Source organism: Lygodium microphyllum, chromosome 14, assembly GCF_053477565.2.
Source record: "Lygodium microphyllum isolate KBCC chromosome 14, Lygodium_microphyllum_v1.1.10, whole genome shotgun sequence".
In the NCBI taxonomy this organism is placed as follows: Eukaryota; Viridiplantae; Streptophyta; class Polypodiopsida; order Schizaeales; family Lygodiaceae; genus Lygodium; species Lygodium microphyllum.
The window spans coordinates 108,099,460-108,124,375 of NC_141148.1; the positions used below are offsets into that span (position 1 = coordinate 108,099,460).

The window sequence follows — 24,916 nt, forward strand, 5'->3', positions numbered from 1 at the left end:
GGTGGATGATTCTCCATTAGAGAGAGAGAGAGAGAGAGAGAGAGAGAGAGAGAGAGAGAGAGAGAGAGAGAGAGAGAGAGAGAGAGAGAGAGAGGGAGGGAGGGAGGGAGGGAGGGAGGGAGGGAGGGAGGGAGGGAGAGGGAGAGGGAGGGAGGGAGAGAGAGAGAGAGAGAGAGAGAGAGAGAGAGAGAGAGAGAGAGAGAGAGAGGGAGGGAGGGAGGGAGGGAGGGAGGGAGGGAGGGAGGGAGAGGGAGAGGGAGGGAGGGAGAGAGAGAGAGAGAGAGAGAGAGAGAGAGAGAGAGAGAGAGAGAGAGAGAGAGAGAGAGAGAGAGAGAGAGAGAGAGAGAGAGAGAGAAGTAAGTTATTATCAATGGAAGGTTTGGGAGCAATGTAATGGTTCAATGATACGCTTTGCAAGGTTTTTGTGTTTCTACCAACACCTCAGCCACCATCAACAAAATAAAATGGGGAGCTGCATACCATACAAAGTATCAAATCCATATCGTGTATATATTAAAATGGGGTCACTAACAAGTAATGTTAAATAAATTTGGGCATATGTGTTCATTTATACAAGGTGTTGATGAAGTTGATCTATCATGTACATTAAGAAGGGGGTCGATGAAGCAGATTTATCATGTACATTAAAAAGGGGTCACTAACAAGTAATGTCAAATAAAACTTGGTGCATGTGTTCGTTTGTAAGGTGCTAATTAAGTGAATCTATTAATAGTTGATGCGTTTAACAAGGAAGTTTGGGTAGGGCTCTGCAAAGCCTTTTTGAAGGAAGAGGCTCACCACCATTCGGTGCATACCCTCTGTCAAATGCATCCCATCTCAGTTTATGTAGGTATGGGGATTAGGACATGGCCTCACTTCTTGGAGCTCGTCTGATTCAGTTGCTTGCTGGGACTAAAGCCATCATTACATCATAGCACGGAGTTGTTATATTCTCAATGCGTGCCTAAACCCGATCATGATGTTAATCATTGATGATTAAGACTTCATCGAATCAAAAAGAATCTTGAGTCTCGATGAATAGTCAGTTTACATCATACATACCATATTTGGTGGGGTCTCGTAGGACTTGTTTGTAAGCTCTATCAAAGTAAAGGTACAAAAATTAGATAGTGGGATGCATTTTTTAAAGTTGTTGCACCATTCTTTCTATTAAATAGTTGTGCATCTTGGTTAGGCCATTGAGAACAATGATGCACCCATATTCATCCTTAGGCAAATTGGTAAAGGTCTATTTGTAGATGGGTGCACAACCCATGGGCATGTTGCTTTCCACCACAATGTATGTTGCACCCTTGTGGATAAGTACCTACATCACTATGGTCACAATTATGAATGCCATATTCATGTCATAAGCATATTAAGCATGGCCACAATCATGATTGCTTGTCAAATTTCTATAGGAATGTCAATCGTCGACATAGAAGATTTTTCTTCTAAGGGGCAAGTGAACTAAGCTTGAGTGCAAATCTGGCTCAATGTATAGCCTCCACAATGATGCGTTGCACGGTCTTGAAACCCTCGGCTATGGTTGATTGATTAGCATCGTTGCTTAAAGGTTATCCTACAAACTTGCCCAAGGCATAGTTGATATCATTGCCCCCTATCTCACCAAAGAAGATGACATCTTGATAGGATAGGAAAGGATGCTTGCTTCCTACATGCACAAAATGTTAGCCTTAGTAAAAGGGTCAGTATAGTAGTCATACTTTGAGGCAAGATAAGTAATGTCCAAGAAACAATGATACACTATGGATGAGGACAACATCATGAGCTACTACAAATAACATTAGGAGCTACTACACATAACTAGCTAGGTGGGGTTAGGGGCCCCTAACGACACCTAGCTAGGCAGTGACATGTCTCTATGATTGATGCCCAGACTAAGACAAGAAGAACTAGAAGTGGGATATTAAGACCCGGATCGAAGGCAGGATCGGTGCAGGTAGCGGTCACTGTGTTGTTGCTGATGATACTAAGCATATTGTCGTGTGGGGCGGCAGGAGTGCAGTCAACTCATGGCAATGATAGACATCATCGATATGACCATGGTAGCTCTGCAGAAACTTTCCGTGCGATGTTAGCTTTTGGGGACTCCCTCACAGACACGGGCAACGCCCTCATCGCCAGCAATAGCACGGACTTCCTCTCAGGGAATTATCCTTATGGCATAACCTACTTCCGCCGCCCCACCGGCCGATTCTCTGACGGTCGCCTCGTCGTTGATCTCTTAGGTCAGTTACAATATTCCTCTCTATCTCATCACCATTACTTATATAACTGCGATTACTGTAATTAGCTAATAATCCATATGCATCAATACAAGAAGTTTTAGACAAATTCACACTATAATTTCGACATTGTGAATGATGAGAGCATCGTGAGGTTCTACAAGAGAGGGATCGAATACCTAGCTAGGTGCAGTTGGGGATAGGAGTTGTTGCCACCTAAATAGCCTCCAGGTGGGGTTGGGGATAGGGGGCTGCTAACACCTAGCTAGGTATGCCATGTCTCTCTCACATAAGCTCATGATGATGAATATTGTAGGGGGAAAATTAGGCAAGAAAGCTCATGGCTCGGTCTATAATTACCCCTTGCCCCCAACCACACCTCAACCACACCTAGTTAGGTATACCATCCCTCCCTTGCAAAGGCTCATGATGTTTTGAACATTAAAATGAAAATTTTAAAAAAGAAAAAGAGCCCCTTTTTGACATCAAGAAATGTTTAGAACTTCTTGTGCAAGTAGGTGCACTATCATCAAAGCTTTAGACACCCCTGCCACACGTTTAATCACTACTTACATTTTGAAAGTAAAGGTGACTATAATTTTAGTAAGTAGGAGAGAAAAAAGACCAAGTAGGAGAGACAAAAGACCAATCTGTTCAACATCTGAAATGTCTAATAGGTCAACACGTGACTCCATTCTTATCTAATGTCAAATATTGCTATTGATATTTTCATATATTAGTACCTTTTAATGGTTCTCTCTATCTCATTATTACTATGGTCATCAAGATTTTCATCATTAGCTAGTAATCAAATCTACACTAGTTGCTGCATCATCAAAGCTTTATCGCTAGATTACTATTGGTATTTTGTTATATGGTACCTTTGAATGGTTCTAGTTGCTGTTGATATTCTGATGTGATACGTTTGAATGGCTCGGTCTATATCTCGCCATTACTATCGTTGCGATTGCCGTAATTAGCTAATGAATATCGATCATCAATAGCTACATCATTGAAGCTATTATAAATTTCACAGTGCTATTGACATTTTCATATATATGGTAAGTTCGAATGGGTGTCTCTATCTCATGATGACCACCATCGCCAACACCTTAATAAAGTCGCTAATACTTGATCATCAACAGTTGCATCATGAAAGCTTTTATCATCAGATTGCAATTTATATTTTTTTATAATATGATGTAATTTGTAATGACAATTAATGCAGCTCAACACTTGGGGTTGCCTTTGACGTTGCCATTCCTATCGATAGCAAACACAAACGGGGCTGCTCTAATCGACCCATATTCACATTGGTCATCGTCCTACAACTTTGTTAACTTTGCAGTGGCTGGCGCCACTGCTCTAAACGTCTCCTACCTTCAAAGCGAATATAACATCACCAGCCTCACCCCTTTCTCTCTCGACACTCAGATCCAGCTATGGCTCCCCAGCTACCTTCGCATAAGGGCTACTGCACTAGGTAATTCTTACCCACCCTGCCTATAATTAATGCCTAATTATAGTTACTTTACATGTCACTTTGTAGTTCCTTCGATATAAATCTTGTAAAGTGGTACTCCAAATCTAGTCTCACAATCTTGTAAAGTGATACTCCAAATCTAGTCTCACAACCTCAAGAAGATTTAGCATTTCCCCATGTGGCAAAAGGGCCTCTTTTGTTTTCTATTATAGTTTTACAATGTAGTGTTCAACATCATGATCTTCTACTTAACAAGCACCACAATATGCCTAACTAAGCACAATTGGGAACACACCTAGTTGTGCCCCCAACCCCACCTAGTTAGTTATGTGATTCTACACTTGTTGTAGCTCATGATGTTGTTGTAACTTACAATGTTTCATTGCTTCTTTAGCATGACTTGTCTTTTCTCAAATTATGACTATTGTAGTGACCCTTCTACTAATTATTCAACATTCTATGCATGTAGGACGCCAATATGCTTTCTTATCCTATCAGGACCTCATCTTCTTTGGTGAGATAGGGGGCAATGATATCAACTATGCCTTGGGTAGGTTTGTAGGACAACCTTTGAGCAATGTGCCAATCAATCAACCATAGCTGCCGGTATAGAAGTTGTACGGCGTATCATTGTGGAAGCTGTAAGACGAGCTAGATATGCACTTGAAGTTAGTCCACTTAGCCCCCAAATGCAAATTCTTATTTACGATTGAAATTTGTTTTACAACTTTAACAAGAATCGTGATTACGAGCATGCTTGATAGGGCGAATGATATGAGTATGATTGTTGTAAGTGTGACCATGGTGATGCAGAGACTCATCTACGAGGGTGCAACATATATTTTGGTGGAAAGCAACATGCTCATGGGTTGCACACCCCTCTATAGAAGAATTTTTACTAATTTCCCCAAGGACAAATACGGGTGTGTCATTTTTGTCAATAACCTAAGCGAGCTGCACAACAATTTAACAGAAAGAATGGTGCAACAGCTTCAAAAAAAGTATCCAAACGTCCAATTTGTGTACCTTTACTTTGATAGAGCTTACAAAGAAGTCCTACGAAAACCCACTAGATATGGTATGCATGATATAAATAGACTTCTTAATTTATGTATAGATTTAGATTCAAGATCTTCCTAGTTCAAGGTCATCTTAGTTATTAGTGATTAACATAATGATTGGGTTTATGTAGGCATTGAGAATACAACGGATCCATGCTATGATATAACATTTGTTTTCATCCAAGGCACACAAGTGAAACAAACTGAGCTCCAAGAAGTGAAGCCATGCCCTAATCCCTATAACTACATAAACTGGGATGGGATACATTTGACAGAGGTTATGCACCAAGCAGTGGTGAGCCTCTTCCTTCAAAAAGGTTATTCAAAGCCCTACCCAAACTTCCTTGTTGAATGGATTAACTATAGATCCTTATAATCAACATCTTGTACAAACCAACACATATACTATGATTTATTGCAAATCACTTTACAGTGTCACCATTTTCCTCCATATGGTATCTATATGATACTTTCTATGGTATGTATCTCTCCTATTATTATTTTTATTGTGGGTTGGTAAGGTATTGGCCACAACACAAAAATCTTGCCAAGAATATCACTTAACCGCTAAATTGCTCCCAAACTTTCCACAATAATTTACTCTACCATATTAATTTGGTCCCTTTTCTTTCTATTTTGGGAGGATATTGCTCCTCTTGTAATCTACATTGGTAACACAACCCCCCAACTCACTAGTGTTCCTCACACACACACACACACACACATATGGGACAAAAGCTTCATGCACCACCAATGGCACCATCACTCTTACCATTAACAGTGGGATCAAGTATATCAGTATGAATTAGCTCTTTTTTTGGCACACCAAGGTGCATTTGAACTATCATTGATGACTTAACATCTTGAACTCTATGAGAAAATCCACATCATGATTTGAGCTCCCCTTTGAAGAGTTTCAACAAGCAAGACTTACTAGTGGAAAATTGTAGCAACATCAAAGTGAAACATGTCAATATCTCCTTTAGACTGTAGGAATCAATCCCTATCTCCTATGCAACCTACAGCCGCAATAGCATTACAAGTTGATTGATTAATCAAGTGTATGACACTAGTAACTGCCTCAGTCCAAAAGTGATGTGGTAAACTTGCCTTGCTAAGCATACTGCGAACTCTCTCTCCTGAATCATCCTATTCATGTGTTTGGCAATACGATTCCAGGGAGGGGTGTACGGGGCACTAAATTGACACTTAATACCTTGCTCATCACAAAACTATTCAAAATCTTTCGAGATATACTCACCCTCATTATCAGATCTTAGGAATTTTAGCCTATATCCATACTAGTTCTCAACAAGAGCAAGCCAATGCTGAAAGGTAGATAAGATATCCAATTTCTGCTTAATAAGATAAGCCCAGACCTTATGTGAGTAATCATCAATGAATGTGACAAACTACTTCACACAAGGCATGGAACCACATACATATGAATGAACAAGAGCCAAAGGCTCACCAATGTGCTTCATGCAAATTTCTTATGTGTACTATGTATCTGCTCTGCCATATAAACAATGATCACAAGACTCAAAGCACTTATAGTCTAAGGGCAAAAGATACTGCAAAAACTAGTGAACATTTTCATTCCTTTCAAAGACAGGTTCCTAAGGTGATGATGCCAAAGAGATACATGTGAAACTACAGCCACAACCAAAACATGATCAATTGACCCAAGTACAAGCAAAGGATAGAGAGTACTAGGCTTAATACCACGTGCAATAATGAGACTCCCATGTAATCTTCCATGAGGAATCACCAAAAGCAACAACATGACTTGCATCATACAAGGTCTCAACAAAGATGACTCTTCGTGGGAGCCGATACATCACATACATCATGAAGAGTGAACATGTTTCTTGAATGGATATCACCAATACCAACTATCTCCAATGCCATGTCATTACCCAAATGGATAGATCCATTCAAATTGCAATAGAAGTAAAACCACTTTTGATTGAGGGATCACATGAAAAGAAACCCTTGAATCTATCAACCAACACTAAGTTTATCCTGACAAAGCATCAATCAGATGTGAAGCATCTAAAGAAGAAGTTGCCAAGATAAGATCATCAGATATATCAAGCTACTGTACTACATTAATCTTGTCAATCTTGACACTAGACTTGTTAGGCACAATGTTGCGATCATCATTATTGTCTTGCACATTACCCTTTTCCTTTTCCTTGTGCTTGTCTTCGCACATTATATGGCATTGTGGCCAAATATAACTTTCTTTCCCACAATAATTACAAGTAAGGCTAGACTTATGGCCATGGGACTTATAGCGAGACTATCCACATGTCCTAAACTAAGACCCGTTAGAGTCTCTACCATGGCCATTTCCATCGTATCGGCCTCTCATAGTCCATGCATGTGACATACAGGAAGCATCCATATTCTTTATGTTCATCTTTTCTGTCAAGAGGGCACTTTCAACATCTTGCAATTTTAGCCCATCGTTAGTACAAAGAGCCGTATGAAAAGTATCCAATCACTCAAGTAGAGTACCAAGAAGAAATAAAAGATTAAAAGCATCCTTGATCTCAATCTCTTGAGAAGCTAAATGGCTGACGATGGAGTGAAACTCATTCAAATGTGCAAACATAGAAGCCCCTTTCTTCATGTAAAGATCCATCAACTATTTTAGCCAATAAATTTGAGATGCAAGACTCTCTTTGTCATAAAGATTCTTAATTTGTGTCTAAAGCTCATATTTAGTCTGATTTTCAATTACAACATTATAGTGAGCCTTCTTAGAGAGTGATAAAATGATCATGGACTTGCATAACTCATCAAATTCATCCCAATCCTCGACTACAATGTTTTTAAGTTTGGTACCCTAATTTCTGAGTGGTCTAACCTACAATTTTTGAACTAAAACTTGCCATATCTAGGTCTTCTAATAGATGTAATTCGTCCATCCAGATTCTCAATATTGAAGATAGCACTATCTTAGGAACCACTAGCCATAATGAGACTAAGTAAGTACACAAAAGACAAAGAGGCTACTATAATACTCTACAAATCAAACCTAAAACCACTGCCAAATCAAGCGAGAGACAAAAGATATTGCCAAAGTAATAAGCTATCTACAACACTATTAGATACGAACCTCATATCAATGTTCAAAGCGACGAAAATGTTCATTAAAAAAATTTTCCCCCGTCGAGATGTAATGCTTGTCAGCAAATGGGGAAACCCACCAAAACAAGTGCCATGCCATTGCAACCCATTCTTCCCCTAAAGCCATTCAAGCACTAGGGGATTGATTTTATGGGTCCTATTGCTCCACCTACCAAACGGAAGCAAAATAGATACATCCTAGTATGTACAGATTATGTCACAAAGTGGTGTGAAGCTAAAGCCCTAAAGCAGGACGATGGTAACAATGTAGCCCTGTTCATGTACGAGAATATTATCACCCGTTTTGGCAGTCCCCTTGAGTTGGTAAGTGACAAAGGTACTCATTTCCTTAACAAAATTATGCAGGAGCTTACGGAGCTGTATAAGATCCGCCATCGTAAGTCCACTCCTTATTACCCCAGAGCCAACAGCCAAGTTGAAGTCACCAATCGCATCCTTTGCTCGATTTTGACAAGAACGATTGCCGCACATCGTCACGACTGGGACGATCGACTTACAGAGGCCCTCTGGGCATACAGAACCTCCCATAAGGCAGCTACAAGACAGACCCCTTTCCAGCTAGTGTATGGTACAGAAGAAGTCTTCTTTGTTAAGCTGGAATTGCCCTCTTTGCAAGTGGCAGTTAAAGAATGCTTGGGAGATGATGAGTCACTACAACGCCATCTCCTGCACTTGGAATGTTTGGATGAAATATGGTGAATGGCCCTACAGTGCATGGAAACCACTCAAGCGCGACGCAACGCCTATCATGATAGTTTCATCAAGCACAAGGAGTTCAAAGAAGGTGATCTTGTCCTAACCTATGATTCGAGATTTGGCAAGTTTCCTAGAAAGCTTCAACAACGGTGGATGGATCCATACAAGGTACTTGCTATCAATCCTAACGGCTCTGTTCAGGTGTGTAGACCGTTGATGCCTCTAATGATCCCTTCCTGATCAATGGCTATCGTCTAAAGATGTACTTCTCTCCCTAGGGATCTTGACAATCACAGTCGACCTACCGTCTCCCTTTTGGGCATCACACTATCCTTCTCATCATGCTTTTGATAGCCCTTATGATTCTCCTCATGAGGTGGTCTCGTTCTGCTAGCCCCTCATAGATACATCTCAACCTGAACTTGTTCTCTTCTCGTCTGATCCAACAACGGCGGCGAGGTTGGTCCTAACATATGGTATTAAAACCATTCTCTTTCTTAACGAAAAAAAAAATAAAAGAAAAAAAATAAAACTGTTATGGGAGAAAAGAAAGAAATTCCCTGTCATAAGAGGCCTCATTCCGAGAAAAGGTGGAAATATCCTTGGGTGGGAAGCTGACTATGGAAAAGATGGTAACACCCCGCAGTTCAGGATAGTTGACTCATTAGCAACAAAACCTTTTCAGCAAGTAATTTGAAGCCACCTCCCTTGGTGCGATGTCTCTGCAATATCAGATCGTCTATTCTTCTTAACAGACAGCTTTTTTTTTACAAATCATTGAAGTATGAGATTTATTAGCTACCTCCCTGGGTATGCCTCGTCTTCCAAATCCTGATGACAACAACAGCCGATATGATCTTCATCACCAACCCCTTGAGTGATGTGAGCTTTCATCCTAACAGGATGGGGATGTGAGTATGGGCTGCCCTTTGTATCTATCTGAGAGTGAGACACAGGGTGGGGTGAGTGACCAGTCTTTCCAGCCTTATAGAAGTCAAGCTTGAGCATACAATGCTCTTGAGTATGCACACGTCTATCACTAACCATTTAGTGCCACACTACTGACATCGGTGATGAGCATTCTTGAACTCCACAAATACATTCAATTCCAAAAAAAAACTGCACAAATTTCAGCCTATATGACTGCAGAAGATCCAATACATGTAGGAAGTAAATACTCAGTATTCCTTCAACTGACTGCAAATTGAAATGCAGCTGGTAATTCAGATGTTCCAGCAGTCCTCAATGAGAAGCCCCTTATTTTTCACTCTCCAATCCAACATCACACTCTGAATGTATAGCAAACATGGTTGATGTAGAACGGCTGGCTGTAGCGGAACCTTTGTAGAAGCAGTAGGAGACACACTGCTTCCAACATCAGTGCCATCTTCTACTTTTCTTCAAGTAGACAAACTACCAAATTTGGATAGCTCACAGTTGTTGAATGGACAATCTAAAGGAATCAAGGCAATGTGACAGTGAAGCTTGATGTCTATAGCTTTGGGATGGTTCTCTCAGAATTAATCTCTGGAAGAAGAGATGATTGACAGTTTTTAATCTGTTGTAGAGCATAATCTCGTCTCTCATGCCATGTCCTTTGTTATTTATCCTGAGTCCGCTGCCTGCGTGTAGCCTTGCTGACAAGGTTCAAAACTGGAGGAGAGACGAAGCTCCCATCAGGAGTCGTATTGTATGGCGTTGGGCTGGGTGCCAACATTTTGTGGAAGGCAGTGAAGAGCTACTGTAGGATGCGGTGGTAGAAAATAGCCTTTGAGCTGGCAGCGTCTTCTCACTCACTGCTTTCTCACTGTCGACTACCACATCAGTGATGGGGAATTGCATTTACAGTCGTACATAGATCTCTCTCTCTCTCTCTCTCTCTCTCTCTCTCTCTCTCTCTCTCTCTCTCTGTGTAGTTCGTCACTGTTTCAAGTGGCGACCAGAAATCATAAGACCCTGTGGGAAGAAGTCATGCTGCTGCAGATTAACATGACAACATAGTAGACCCTCTACTGCAAATTGATGCTACTGCAGATTGTGGTCATGCTCAGTGGCGCATCTGCTAGACCATCTCATCACTTCAGAATCTCTCGCAGTGTGTTAGTGTCTTGTATGCTGTTATGAGCGATATGGACTCTAAAAGGTCATCTTTGCCTTCATCGCATTGCTTTGCTTGCCTACTTGTCATTGCAATTTGTTGAGAAGGAGCTAGTCTTCAAGAAGAAGCTCTCTTGTTGGTCAATTAGAGCTCTTTGATTGGAGCTATTCATTCAAGCACCCTGTACGTATTGGGACCCGTTGCAATTGTTTCCTAGATTCAAACCCTGTAGACATGAGAGAGGGAACACCTACTGTTCTATATAGCTCCTTGTTTGCACACTGGCATTCTGAGACTCTGAGAGAGAGAGAGAGAGTGTGTGTGTGTGTACTACCCATCCACACTCCAGGCAGGCCTTGTGGATGGCGGCGTGGATCTCGTCCAGTTTCAGTCTCGCGGACCCAAATGTATCTGGCTGCTCTTCAGAGTATGCTGGTCACACATCGTGGATCTCGTCCAGTTTGCTGCTCTTCAGAGTATGCTGGTCACATAGCTCATTTGTTGAGCTCTATTGCACGCCGTTGAATTCTTGGAGCATAGCAGGTTCTGAACATCAACAGCCTGCTTTGATACCATATTAATGTTTTGAGAAAAAAGAGATGGAGACAAAGGCTCAGGCCTAAGGGTAGCAAACAGCTCCCTTCAGTTCATTCTCCATTATCCACACACAGTCACTCACCAGTCAACTGTATGTACAACACACACTCAAAGATAAATTGACCTAAATCTAATCATGGTTAAGTCAGTGTGACTTAACCTTATTCACTAAGGTAAACAACTGACAGAAGACAAATGAGCTTGAGTCTCAACATCCCTCTCAAATTTATAGAGGACGACAGTTTGGCGGTGGTCAGAGATCAGAGGTGGAATATTATAGGTGTGGAGAAAAGGGACATATCTCCCCAAATTATCCAAACCCTAGATGATATATGGATTACAAGCCCTTATGCTTCCAGTGCAAAGGAGAAGGCCACACTACAAAGGACTGTCCAAGCCTAGCCCCTGTAAAGGCCAATGGCATTGATAGCCAACAGAAGGTACAAGAGCCTGCCTCTGATTTGGTAGAGTTGGAAGTTGCTACTATTAGTGCACCAAGAAGAAGGAACCAGTTGTTCAGAATGAAAATAACTCTCTTGCCAAGACTGTGAAGTTCAATGTGCCAACAAAGGGACAGAGCAGTATAGAACACAACAGTGCAGTATAGAGCACTGCAATGCCACAGAGAGTTACAGAGACAGTCCCAGAAACAGGACCAGAGATCCAGGAGATAGATGATACAGAAGCACTTCCAGAAATAGAAGAAGTGTCGATGCTGCAATTATTAGAAGAGAAAGGAAAGATGAAAATGGGTGTAGCCACATTCTCCAGCCGGCTGGAGAAGCCTGTGGATCCTATCAAAGATTATGACTTGGTAAAAGACCTAGACACTTTTAAACCAAACCTAACATTCTGATAGTTACTGATGCTGTCTCCCAGCTACCAAAAGAAATTTAAAAGCATCTTGACAAGAAGACGTGGACTAAGGATCGCTCCTTCAACAGCGACCAAGATCAATAAGGCCCTGGAGCCTATAAAGGAAGTAGATATGGCTAATGCCTTCCTAGATCCTGGAACCCTAGAGATTAGTGTATGGATAGAAGGATGCTTCATTTCAGATGCATTGATTGATGGAGGCTCATCAGCAAACATAATGACGGATGTGACAATGAAGGACTTAGGGTTGCAAGGAATTCAACCTACACAATGCCTTATCAGATTGGCAGATCAAAGCAGAATTAAACCGTTGGACATCCTTCCATACGTAAAAATAACCCTTTCAGGAAGAGACTATTAGCTGATATATCTCATGGTAAAAAAAAATTCTTATAGGACCTCATACCCTTTGCTGTTGGGAAAACCTTGGCTTTTTGAAGCGAGCCAGGACGAACTAGTTCAAAGGAACCCTAACCCTAGGCAGAGGACCCAACAAAGTGGTGTTGAAGTTGTATGGATCGCAAAAAGGCAATGGATCTACATCCATTGAAGTCATAACTGACTCCTCCAACGAGGTAATAGATGGTACAACAAGAGACGAAGAGGCTGTTAAGTAGATCTTTCCTAAGAAAACAGAGGCACAGTCCCTAACAGTGGGCACTGGAAGCCAACTCCCAAGGGATGCAAAATCCTTGTCCATGAGAGAATACCTCAGGCCTCAACTAGAATTAACTTCTGAAATCACCTCTGATAGTGAAATAGAAGCATGGATGTATTGTTCTCTCTATTACATGACAGTCGCAGAGACAGAGCAGAGGTAGAACAGATACAGAGCAGTAACAGATACAAAGACAGAGCAGAGGTAGAATAGAGACAAAGTGGATACAGAGATAGTCACAGAGACAACTAGAGACAGAGATAGAAGCAGAGTCAGAAGCTATGATAGAAGCAAAAGTAGATGCAGAGACAGAAGATCTGTTCTTCACCTACAGAGCCTGTACAGACACAGAGACACAACCTCTAGAGAAAGAGGATAAAAATGATGAGGAAAAAAATGAAGTAGGTTATGAAAGTGTAGATGAAGAATTTCCTCTGATAGTGGATGATCTTGTTGATGTCCCTACAGAGACCTCAGAGGTCAAAGATCTCAGGGTGCTGGATGAAATGACCATGGTTCCATTTGGGTTGGCCAATGGACCACAAAGTATATAGAATCTTTATAAGCAATGGATTAAAGACATAAAAATTAAGTTCACCAGTGGCTCCTGTCGCCCTGACCGTTCAGTCTAGAGAAAAGATGATGATGATGTCCCCTGCCAATAGAAGCTAAAGTCCTCAAAGACTCGGCTTCTAGAAGGTCCGTGCTATGTGACATTCGTGGACGCATCCTCTGAAGATGAATCCCTAAGTCCAAAAGAAATTACCACTCACACAGAAGCAAACAAAGCTCTGATGCCCTTCCAAAAACCTCAATAGACAAATGAGTCATCTATTCAGAATGAGGACAATGGTTCTAGTGGAACATCAGACGAGGATACTACTCTCTTGAAAGAGTCAGGCCAGAAGCAATCCGTGGGACATTTATCCGCGAAGTGGAAGGTGAAAGATAAGTAACATTCCTAGATACTGACGGTACTGAAGGAGTTCCATGTGCACATAGATGCATCAGTTGAAGGACTAGGTGCTGTCCTATGTCAAAAGGGATCTTCTAAATTAGATCAACCCATTTATTATGCAAGCCGGAAGGTCACTGATAGGGAACAGAACTATAGAGTGACAAAGCTTGAATGCTTAGCAATGGTGTTTGCACTGGAGAAGTTTCGACACTATCTATTGTCAACGCATTTCAAGTTCTATGTGGATCATGAAGCCTTATCCTTTTGATGAACAAAGCAGATGTTAAAGGACGACTGATAATATGGTTACTCCTATTCCAGGATTTCGATTTTGAAGTGGTCACTAAGCATGGTTGTTCCCATGTCCTAGCCGATCATCTATCACGGATCCCGCAAACAGAAGAAGAACAGGATGATCATGACCTTCCTGATGCTTCTTTGTTTCTAGTTGAAACAGTTACTCCTTGGTATGCAGACATAGCCAACCTCCTAACAACTCAACAGTATCCTCCTTGCATCTCAAGCCGTGAGAAGAAGAAGCTTCTGTACAAGAGAGGCAAAGATGAAGTGCTATGAAGATGTGTTGTAGGGGATGAAATCGGTACTGTATTGAAAGCATGCCATGACAAACCATGTGGTGGACACTTTGCGGGAGAAGCGACAGCCAGGAAGGCTCTGTTGGCGGGATACTGGTGGCCAACCCTCCACAAGGATGCATATGATTACTGCAAGAGATGTGATGCTTGTCAGCGAATGGAGAAGCCCACCAAAACAAGCGCCTTGCCACTGCAACCCATTCTTTCCCTAAAGCCATTTGAGAAGTGGGGGATTGATTTTTGGGTCCCATTGATCCACCTACCACACAGAAGCAGAACAGATACATCTTAGTATGTATGGATTATGTCACAAAGTGGTGTGAAGCTAAAGCCCTGAAGCGGAATGATGGCAATAGCATAGCCCTGTTCATGTACGAGAGTATTATCACCCATTTTGGCAGTCTCCTCGAGTTGGTAAGTCATAGAGGTACTCATTTCCTTAAAAAAATGATGCAGGAGCTTACGGAGTTGTATAAGATCCACCATCGTAAGTCCACTCCTTATTACCCCAGAGCCAACAGCCAAGTTGAAGTCACTAATTGCATCCTTTGCTTGATTTTGACAAGAACGATTGCCACACATTGTCACGACTGGGACGATCGACTTACAGAGGCCCTTTGGGCATATAGAACCTCCCATAAGGCAGCTACACTCTTGACCCCTTTCCAGCTAGTGTATGGTACAAAAGTCGTATTCTCTATTGAGCTGGAATTTTCCTCTTTGCGAGTGGCAGTTAAATAACGCTTGGGATATGATGAGTCACTACAACACCATCTCCTGCACTTGGAATGTTTGGATGAGATACGGCGGATGGCCCTACAGTGCATGGAAACCACTTCAAGCGCGACGCAAGGCCTATCATGATAGTTTCATCAAGCACAAGGAATTCAAAGAAGGTGATCTTGTCCCAGCCTATGATTCGAGATTTGGCAAGTTTCCTGGCAAGCTTCACAACGGTGGATGGGTCCGTACAAGGTACTTGCTGTCAATCCTAACGGCTCTGTTCAGGTGCAGACCGTTGATGCCTCTAATGATCCCTTCCTGATCAATGGCTATCGTCTGAAGATGTACTTCCCTCCCTGGGGATCTTGACAATCACAGTCGACCTACCCTCTCCCTTTTGGGCATCGCACTATCCTTCTCATCATGCTTCTGATAGCCCTTATGATCCTCCTCATGAGGCGGTCTCATTCTGCTAGCCCCTCATAGATACATCTCAACCCGACCTTGTTCTCTTCTCGTCTGATCCAACAACGGCGGCGAGGTTGGTCCTAACATATGGTATTTCTACCATTCTCTTTCTTAACGAAAAAAAAATAAAAAAAAACTATTATGGGAGAAAAGAAATAAATTCCCTCTCAAAACAGGCCTCGTTCTGAGAAAAGGTGGAAACACCCTTGGGCGGGAAGCTGGCTATGGAAAAGGTGGCAACACCGTGCAGTTCAGGATAGCTGACTCACTAGCAGAATCTTTCTAGCAAGTAATTTGAAGCCATCTCCCTTGGTGCGTTGTTTCTGCAATATTAGTCTGTCTGACCTTCTTAAGAGACGACTCTTCTTACAAATCATTGAAGTATGAGATTTTTAGGCTGCCTCCCTGGGTACGCCTCGTCTTCAAGATCCTGATGAAAACAACATCCGACATGAGCTTCATCACCAACCCTTTGAGTGATGCGAGCTTTCATCCTAACAGGATGGGGATATGCGTATGGGTTACCCTCTATATCTATCAAAGAGTGAGACAGAGGGTGGGGTGAGTGACCAGTCTTTCCCTTTAAATCAAATGAGAGGTGAGAGGTGTGAACAGAGTGTTGCACGCACGGGATGGGACTCTCAATGCACAATGCACGATATGTTCCTGTGCATTGTACCATAAGGCTCCCTGGCCTTCCTTCTTGCAATGTATGTCGGCATAGGGTGGGATGCACAGTTGTACCATCAATTGTGCACAAGACATACAACCTCTACACAAGTGATAGTGAGGATTACATCAATGGGTTTCAGGAATGGGCTGCCCTCTGTATCTTTCAACAGAGTGTGAGGCAGAGGGTGGGCTAAGTGTGACTGGTGTTTCTTCAATCAATTATTGAGAGGTTAGGATTGAGGGACATTACGACAATTGGAGTCAGGTACGTTTTTATTTTCCTCTGCACCCACGGGATGGGTCTCTACCATCAACACAGGACACGTCATTCTGTTCTGCACACTGCACTACAAGGCTCCGTGGCCTTTCTCCTTATATCTATGCCAGACGGGTTGGATGCACTGATGCACCATCAATTGTGCACCCTGGCATACTCTTTTTGCACCACCCCCTTGTCGATTTCTAAAACGGTGTGGATGTTAGTAATGGGGTGAGTGACTGTTCTTTCAATCCATTTGCGTGATCGTGAGTTGAGTGCCATATCCCTCATCATCGACGAATTTCCTATGATTTCTTCAACCAGCTACCTCCCTGGGTGCTGCCACGTGGTCCCTACCCACAAAGGACGAAGGACGAAGGACGTGTGCTGTGAAGAAACCTTGTTACCTCCTCCAGCCGACACAACGATACCAGAAGCAACCTCGATAGTTGTCATTCCTCCTCCACAATATGGGCCAAGTTTTCTAACCCTACACCCTATGTTTCTCAGTGACGATCATGTCTTAAGTGTGGGGACATTCGTGGTTGGTTTGAGGTGTGGTATTAGGTCCTTGATGTTCAGTTTACCCTTCTTGCTAAGGTTTTAAGTTTGGGGACGCGTCCCTATGCATCTATGTTGCATATCCCCATGTATATGCCCTACTATGATCAAGCATCTACGTCATGACTTCATTTTGCCCTAATGGGTTCCCTTCCCCACTCTTTTGTTCTATTTCACCCTATCCCCAAAGCTGTTCCTTGTTCTTTTTCCTTTATTCTTTGTTTTGTAATTTTTCCATGTGAATGCACCCTACGTTCACCAAAATCCCAATCCAGCCTTACATCTTGTTTGTACCTTCGAACTGCCCATTTCTTCTTTTTACCAACCCCTGTTTCAACGTATGGTTCTAAAGTTATTAATTTTTACAGCAATTCCGGTAAATTTGACCATTTTTCCATATGAATGCAACTTCCGTTCTTCGGAACTCTGATCTGATGTACCAGCCCCGTCCTCCCTATTCCTCCTTACATTTTTTCTTTTTAATCCATGTCATTTTGATGTATGGTTCATCCGTTATTAATTTTGTGGGTTTTCAGGCCCTTTTTCGTACCCATTTTTCACATTTTTCCATGTGAACTTGCCCTATTTTCACCGGACTTCCAGTCTAACTTGACAGCTGTGTCCTGCTAGCCTTTTTTCCACTTTTTCCTTTTTCCTCCCCCCTCTTCCGACTGTCGTATTTTTAGTTATTAATTTTTTCGAGTGATTTTCGTGATTTTTCCATGTGAACGCCTCCTAATTCCTTTCCAACTAAGTTTTGATGTGCCAACCATGTGAATCCCCTTTGTTTGGATATTTTTCTTTTTAATTGCCCTCTATTTTAGTGCACGATTCTTGCCTTATTAATTTTTGAGTCCATTTTCGGGTTTGTTTTTGGAGTTTTTCCCATGTGAACACATCATGTCTCGATCGGAATAGTGTTTGGCCATGATAGCGTTGTAGAACACAACAGTCTTGCACAATTTTCCTTCTTTTTGCACTTCGTTCTGATGCGCGAATTTTCCGATATTAATACCCATATGTGTTTTCGAGCTTATTTCTTGTGTTTTTCCCATGTAAACACCCTGATTTTTCCCCGGAACCCGTGATGCATGTTTCCATCATTTTTCCCTCGTCTCCCAACACATTTTTTCTTTTTACAGTTTTTCAATCTGACGAACTATTTTATTTTATTCATTTTTGCCGTGTGACCACGTTTCTCATATTGCGCGTGAACGTGCATGTTTTTGGTTTTACGCGCCTCAGGAAGCCCCCATGTGGTTCGCGCATTGCCATCCCTACCCTGTTTGATCCCGTCATTGCAAAATTTTTTACCCCTGCCTCGCGCATACGCACGGAATGGGGGTGTGTTCGTTTGCACGCCTATATTTAATTTATTTTTATTTTCAAAAAAAAATAAAAAACACAACAACTAAATTTAAAAATTTCCAAATTAAAAAAACAAAAAGAAGAAACAAAAAAAAACATACACATTTTTTAAAACTATATATATATAATAACCTTCAAACCAACAAAACACATACCATATCAACACCAACGCAAAACAAACAAGAAGAAAATAAGAAAAATAGAAAAAAAAAGCGTACCTAATTGTCGTTCGGCATCTCCAACCTCCCTTTCTCTTTCTCCACACGCGCTCCCTTACCGTCGCAGTCGTCGGGCGCTCCCCTGATGTCACTGTCCTCCGTCGTGGCCCAGGACATTGCCGCCGTCGACGTTCCTCGCCCCCCTCTTCACCGTGGCTTGTGCCGCCCGCCACCCTCGACAACCCCCTCATTCCTCCTCCACCTCACTGCTGCTACTACTGTTGCTCCTCCTCCTCCTCCTCCTCCGCCACAATAGCCCTTCTCCTCCACCCCCGGTACCCCTGGTTAGTGATTGTAAGTAGCCTTAGTTAGTTTAACTAACCTTAGTTAGTTCACCTAACTTTAGTAAATTAACCTAACCACAGTTAACATTACCTAACCATAGTTAACATAATCTAACCCTAGTTAGATTCCCTTTACCCCAGTTAACCTAAACTAACCCCTAGTTAGCCTACCCTCACTCCCAGTTAATTAACCTCACTATAGTTACTTCAATTAACACCAATTCATTAACGTAACCCTAGTTACTTAACTCCCCCTAGTTAACCTACCTTACCTAACCATAGTTAGCCCTCACTAACCACAGTTAGACTAGCCTAACCATTGTTATACCTAGCTACCCCTAGTTAGACTTAACTAACCATAGTTAGATTGACTAACCCTAGTTACCCTACCCTACCCATAGTTAGACTAACTTACCCAACTAACCCTAGTTAGACTAACCTAATCTTTCTTACACAGACTAACCACAGCTTAGCTTAACTAACATTACTTAACATAATCCCCTCACTAACATGACTTAAATAGATTAAACCGACTAACATTACTTATACTAACCTCACTTGCCACATTACACTAACCTAACTAACCTAACTTAACAAACTAAACTCACCTCACTAACTTAATTGATTTAACACCCTAAACTAACTTAATTGACTTTCTTAGACTAAGATAACCTAATTAACTTAACCTACTCAATCACCTAATTCACTTAGGTTACCCCCTTACAGCCCCCGTTTCTGCCCCTTCTCCTATGTTGTCTTCCCGCTGTGTACGGGTGTGCTAGCAGGCGTTCATACGCGAGAACGCACTTCCGACTTGTTCGTGCGATGGAGTATTACAGTTGCAATCAACCATTCACATGCAGCTAGGGTACCGCCTTTTATTTTCCAACTCGCAAAATACATAAAAATACATTTAAAAAATAAAACATAAAACACATAAAAATTCCAAAGTTTCATTAAATTTCATTTAAAATCCAAAAAAAAATCTAAAAATTTTCTAATATTGCTGAAATTATTTGAAATATTTTTTAAAGTCGAAACTTAAGAAAATAAACTGCAAAAAAATCAAAATTTAAAAATTACTTCAAAAATACATGTAAAATGAGTAAATTTCACTAAAATTTGGTTAAATTTCAGAAATAAATCCAAAAATTTTCCAAAAAAATCCACAAATCTCATTGTCCCTTTTGCCAATAAATTCTCAGTTAAAATTTCTTTCATAAATGGCCAAAATATTATTTGAAGCCAAAACCCTAAATTTGATACTTCACCTCATTTAATTCATTTTAAATTCCAAAAAACTGTTGGAAAATCATGGATAAATTACAACACATTGTTGACACTTGTTGGATTTCTAAAATCCTACCCTTATACTTCACAACATATTCATGTGTCATATATCTCGATTTAATTATTTTAATTTAAAAAAAACAAATAAGCCAAAACCAAACAATATATAAAATACAAATACACCTAAAATACATTTAAAAAAAACCACAAATAAAAAAAACAAATATAAGTATAACTATAATCCAAATAAAACAAAAACACTAAGGTGCTTTATTTTTTCTAGTTAGTGGTGTTTGTTTTTTTTTTACTGGATTCCTTGCATTTGGGGACTACTCTGTGCGCCTTTAGTCCATTGCATACAAATCCTTACCATGTATTTATTTTTTAGCTTTATTTATTTTCATCATTCCTTAACCACAATTAATTACTAAAATGAACTATATTCACCCACTTTTTCACACGCATTCGCGCTAAACGCACAGTTTCTAATAATTTAAAATCAACCAACTGTTCACTTTACACGCACTATATGTGCTTAAGAGGCATCTTAACTTTTATTAAGAATGAACCAGCCGTCACAAAAAAGTACGCGCTGGCAAAAAAGCATTCCACATCACTATCAATTTTTAATTAATGAGTTTGCATTTACAGATCCCAATCTAGGAATCGTAGTCCGGGTTTCGATAAAGTACAAGTTCACCCTAATAAATTGTAATTAAAATTTTAAGAACGAACCGTCATTTTCTTATTAAGGTTTATCACCTAATAAAATATCACCCATTGTTAATAATTTCTTAAAATGAACCCTTCATTAAAACCATTTCTCCTCACTACACTTTTTTTCCCTTTTTAATAAACACGCTTCGTGGAATGGGCGCGTAAAGTCCTCTTAGCGGAAATTGTTGATCAAAGTTATGGTTAGATCTTGATTAGATTTTTATGGTATTATGGTTGGTTATGTGCTACAATTACGGGTGCGGTTTGTAGTTTTCTTTCTTTTTTTTGCCTAATACGAGGTTTTGGGTGCCTACTTGTTGCATCGCATGAAGTTTTTGATTCCATATATATAGAGGTCATGCTGAATTTTTTATAGGATGTGGGATTGTTTCAAGTGGTAAATTGGTTAGTTACGTTTGTGTGTGTGTGCTTATTTTGATTAATTTCTTTTTTATAGCTATTTTGGTTGTTTTGCAGGCATTCTTTGTGCTTGTCTGTGTTGTGGTGAGTGCGTTTTTCATCTAAATGGAACCTCACGGTTCTCCTCCTACCCAGTATGTCCCGTTGATTAGTAGAGATTATTCTTCCCTATTGGCTTTTGAGCCTATAGTGAAAGCAGGACTTGCGACTTTCATGGCTCCCTGTGTTATGCATTTCTTGCCTCATATAGTAAGAAGTCAGGCCTCGTTCATGGTGCTTCCATGGTATTGACACCCCGAGGGTTAGGGAAGGCTTTGTCTCTTTCCTATAAAGGAGGGCCCTTTGTTACAGTTAGACAATTATTCTCCAACGATGAGATTTTCAAGTTGTTACAGAAGCAGACCAAAGAGATTTTGGATGTCAAGAAAGTGATAAACACTTCTTCCATTATCAGTGATCCTCTTTGAAAGTTAGTCTACCAGTTCCTCCAATACAGGTTTATGCCTACCAAAACACCATCCCATTACTTGTCCAAAGAGCTCTTTATAACTTCCAGGATGGTGTCAAAAGGGGTGGCTATTGATTAGAGTACTTACATGCTTACAAAGATGGGCCAACATTTTGTCAAAGTAACCAGAGGAAATGTCATAAATGTCACCTATGGTTCCTACCTATATGCTTTCTTGACGTACTCAGGCCTTAAGAAGGGTGTGCTACCACATCCTCCATCTAATCCAGTTCCTCACCCACTACCTTTAGAAGAGTCAAAACCTATTGACATAGAGGATCTTGATTCCCCTCCTCCACTGGTCATTCAGTGGAAGCGCTTGAAGCATGTGGTAGATAAAACTCCCTCAGTTCTTCCTTCAGTCACAATTCCTGCTACATCTGGCATTGACTTACCTTACATGTAACAATTTGTTCAGGGCACATAGAGAGGGTTCTTTGGAAATATCAGTCCCTTCACTGAACAGTTTAGTGTCAGGAGATGTTATTCCATTCCTCTATAAAGACATCCAGATTTTGATTGAACTTTCAGTAATAGATTGTGTTCAACAGTTGTATACTTCTTTCTATGAAGAACTGATGCATTCCAAAGACTAGTTGCATAAAGCAACCACAGAGTTAGCCTCTGCTAAAGACACACTTGCAGATCTGTTTAAGCAAATGGAGCAGCAAACCCAAATGATTAAGACCTAGAGAGAAGAAATACATTCTTTGAAGATTTAGTTAACAAAAGCTCAATCAAAGGTCACTAAAATCTCGGAGGAGAAAGAGAGAATATCCAAAGAAGCTCAAGATTTTCAGGCTCTTTTAGTTGCAAAACTTTTAGCCTTATAGACTGCTCATAACACAGTGGAATCACAAGCTTCCCAAATTAAGCAGTTGCAAGACCAACTGACACAATCACGGTCCATTCCTCCAAGCCCCAATGTTCCTATTATTCATTCTATCTCTAAGCAGGACTTGGCAGTTCTTCAGAGACAGGCCACCTTATGTCCACTGTTTCAAGATAAAGTGAAAAGATTGCAGTCCAGAATGGATTTGTCATGGTCTACATTTGAGCACTTTCAGGAGTATGTTCCTCCGGACCATTCTTTCTTTGTCCACTATCAATTGCAGAAGTTGGCATTCTGTATGAAGCTTTCAACGATGGATCTTCCTCTTCCAAAGGATGGTTGGAGTGGAGCTTGGTCTTTTGAGTTGCTGACAGAAGTGGTCCATATGGTATTTGAAGATTCTGTGGACAGATACCATGTTGCTGTCTTACATGTATCTACGGGGAGATCTATTGATTTCAGATGAAGTAGATATGGCCTGGTACGTGGGGGACGTGGTTTTACAAGCTGTTTTGTATATCAACTATTTGGAGTTGTGGATAGATGACATGTTCTAGTGTTATTCCTCAAAAGTGGCTACTTGCCCTGAAAATTCATGGCACTCAATGATTGATTCTGTGGTCCTGAATCAATGTCATAATACAGCTTCTACTTATGTGCAGAGCACTAACCAACTGAGGGTGGATATCCTAGCTTATCTTTCCAAAAACCATCCATTTTATTCATCATTTTTTATGCCTACCAGAGAAGATCTATCTTAGGTCCCTCTGTTCCTAGCCTATTGTACTATCAACAAATGGCTCATCGCTATGATACTTATCTTTCCCTTTATCAAACCAACTCAGCAGCAATCTTACCTCTCCTTTTCCAACCTCAGGGTTTTTCTCAAATTCCTATATTTACCTATTGTTCTTTCATCGAAGATCGAGTCTTTTCCCCTTCTCCACCATGCCCTTCTCCATCTATCCATATACCTTCTACTTTTTCTATTTATCAATTGACACATTTCCTAACCGATTCCCTTAAATTTTGAGCCACTCCTTCTTTAGCTTATTCCTCCTTTTATACTTTTTCCTACCCATCTCTTCATCCACTTTTACTTATTCCACTTCCATCTCCTACAGCTTCTATTTCTCAATCCCCTCAGTTGGTTAGTGAGTATGAAGGATTTGATCAATAGATTCCCAAAAGACGGGGATGGAGCTCGACTGATTCTCTCATGGGACCACAGATTAACTGGCCATTAATTCCAGGGGACTGGACTACTTCTAGTCAAGTATACCACAATTACCTCCATTTTGCTTGCCAATATTCACAATCTTTAGATCTTTTAGTGAGATTGACAGCTCATTTTGCTTGGTATCTAGCATACATACATCGCCATTCCCATAATGATCAAAAGGCCATTCCAAAGCTTTGTATGAATGTCAATGTGAACATTGATTCCCAACAGTTGGATGTCCTCTATTTTCATGCCATATATCTACCTAGCAGATATATTGTTTTGCTAGAAAGGATGTGATGCCTGCAGTTCTTTCAAAATCCTCCAAAAATATTTGCAGATGAGTCCTTTTCCATGGATTGTTTTTGAAACCACCAAGACTTCAAAAGGGATCACCTTCATTGATGCCTTTGCAATGTATTTTGGATGATTCTTAATGATATATATCTCTTTTTGGAGGTGTCATTCATATGCTTGTGTTAGTGTTTGTGTGTGTGTGTTGTAATAATTATATGTGATGAGTTCGTGCTGATTGAGAATAATTTGATTCGAGAGCTCTTTTCAAACTATTGATGGTGATAATGGATGAAATGCCTATGGTGGAAAGCTGAAGAAGAATCTCTTATATTTTTTACGAATTTGTTATGACTTTTAAATGGTTATCAGATAAGTTAATGAATAACGAAAGTTTTCCTTTAGTAGTGTTTTTTAGAGATACAAGTGATAAGTTGGGGTCGTAGTTTAGCGAGATTATTGAAGATCCTACAAAAGATCAAATTGAGCTCTTTAGTGAACTTATATTCTTCTTTTCCTTAGGTCACGAGGACACTTCCTTTCTAAGTGTGGGGATATGTTGAGAGTGAACAAAGACTAGAATTTTGACTAATTTTTGTTGTTTTTTAGGACAGAATGATTGATTTTTGATGGATTTAGAGTGATATAT

At 40.6% G+C, this 24,916-nt stretch overlaps 1 protein-coding gene across 1 annotated transcript; it reads left to right on the forward strand.

Moving 5' to 3' along the window:
- The first annotated feature begins 1,901 nt into the window (after positions 1-1,901).
- On the forward strand, positions 1,902-5,607 carry LOC148025960 (GDSL esterase/lipase At1g28590-like). The gene is made up of 5 exons (XM_087692166.1): positions 1,902-2,252; positions 3,478-3,732; positions 4,202-4,400; positions 4,546-4,810; positions 4,925-5,607. The coding sequence occupies exons 1-3, from the start codon at positions 1,988-1,990 to the stop codon at positions 4,330-4,332; spliced, it is 651 nt and encodes a 216-aa protein (XP_087548292.1). The 5' UTR covers positions 1,902-1,987; the 3' UTR covers positions 4,333-4,400; positions 4,546-4,810; positions 4,925-5,607.
- The last annotated feature ends 19,309 nt before the right edge of the window (positions 5,608-24,916 follow it).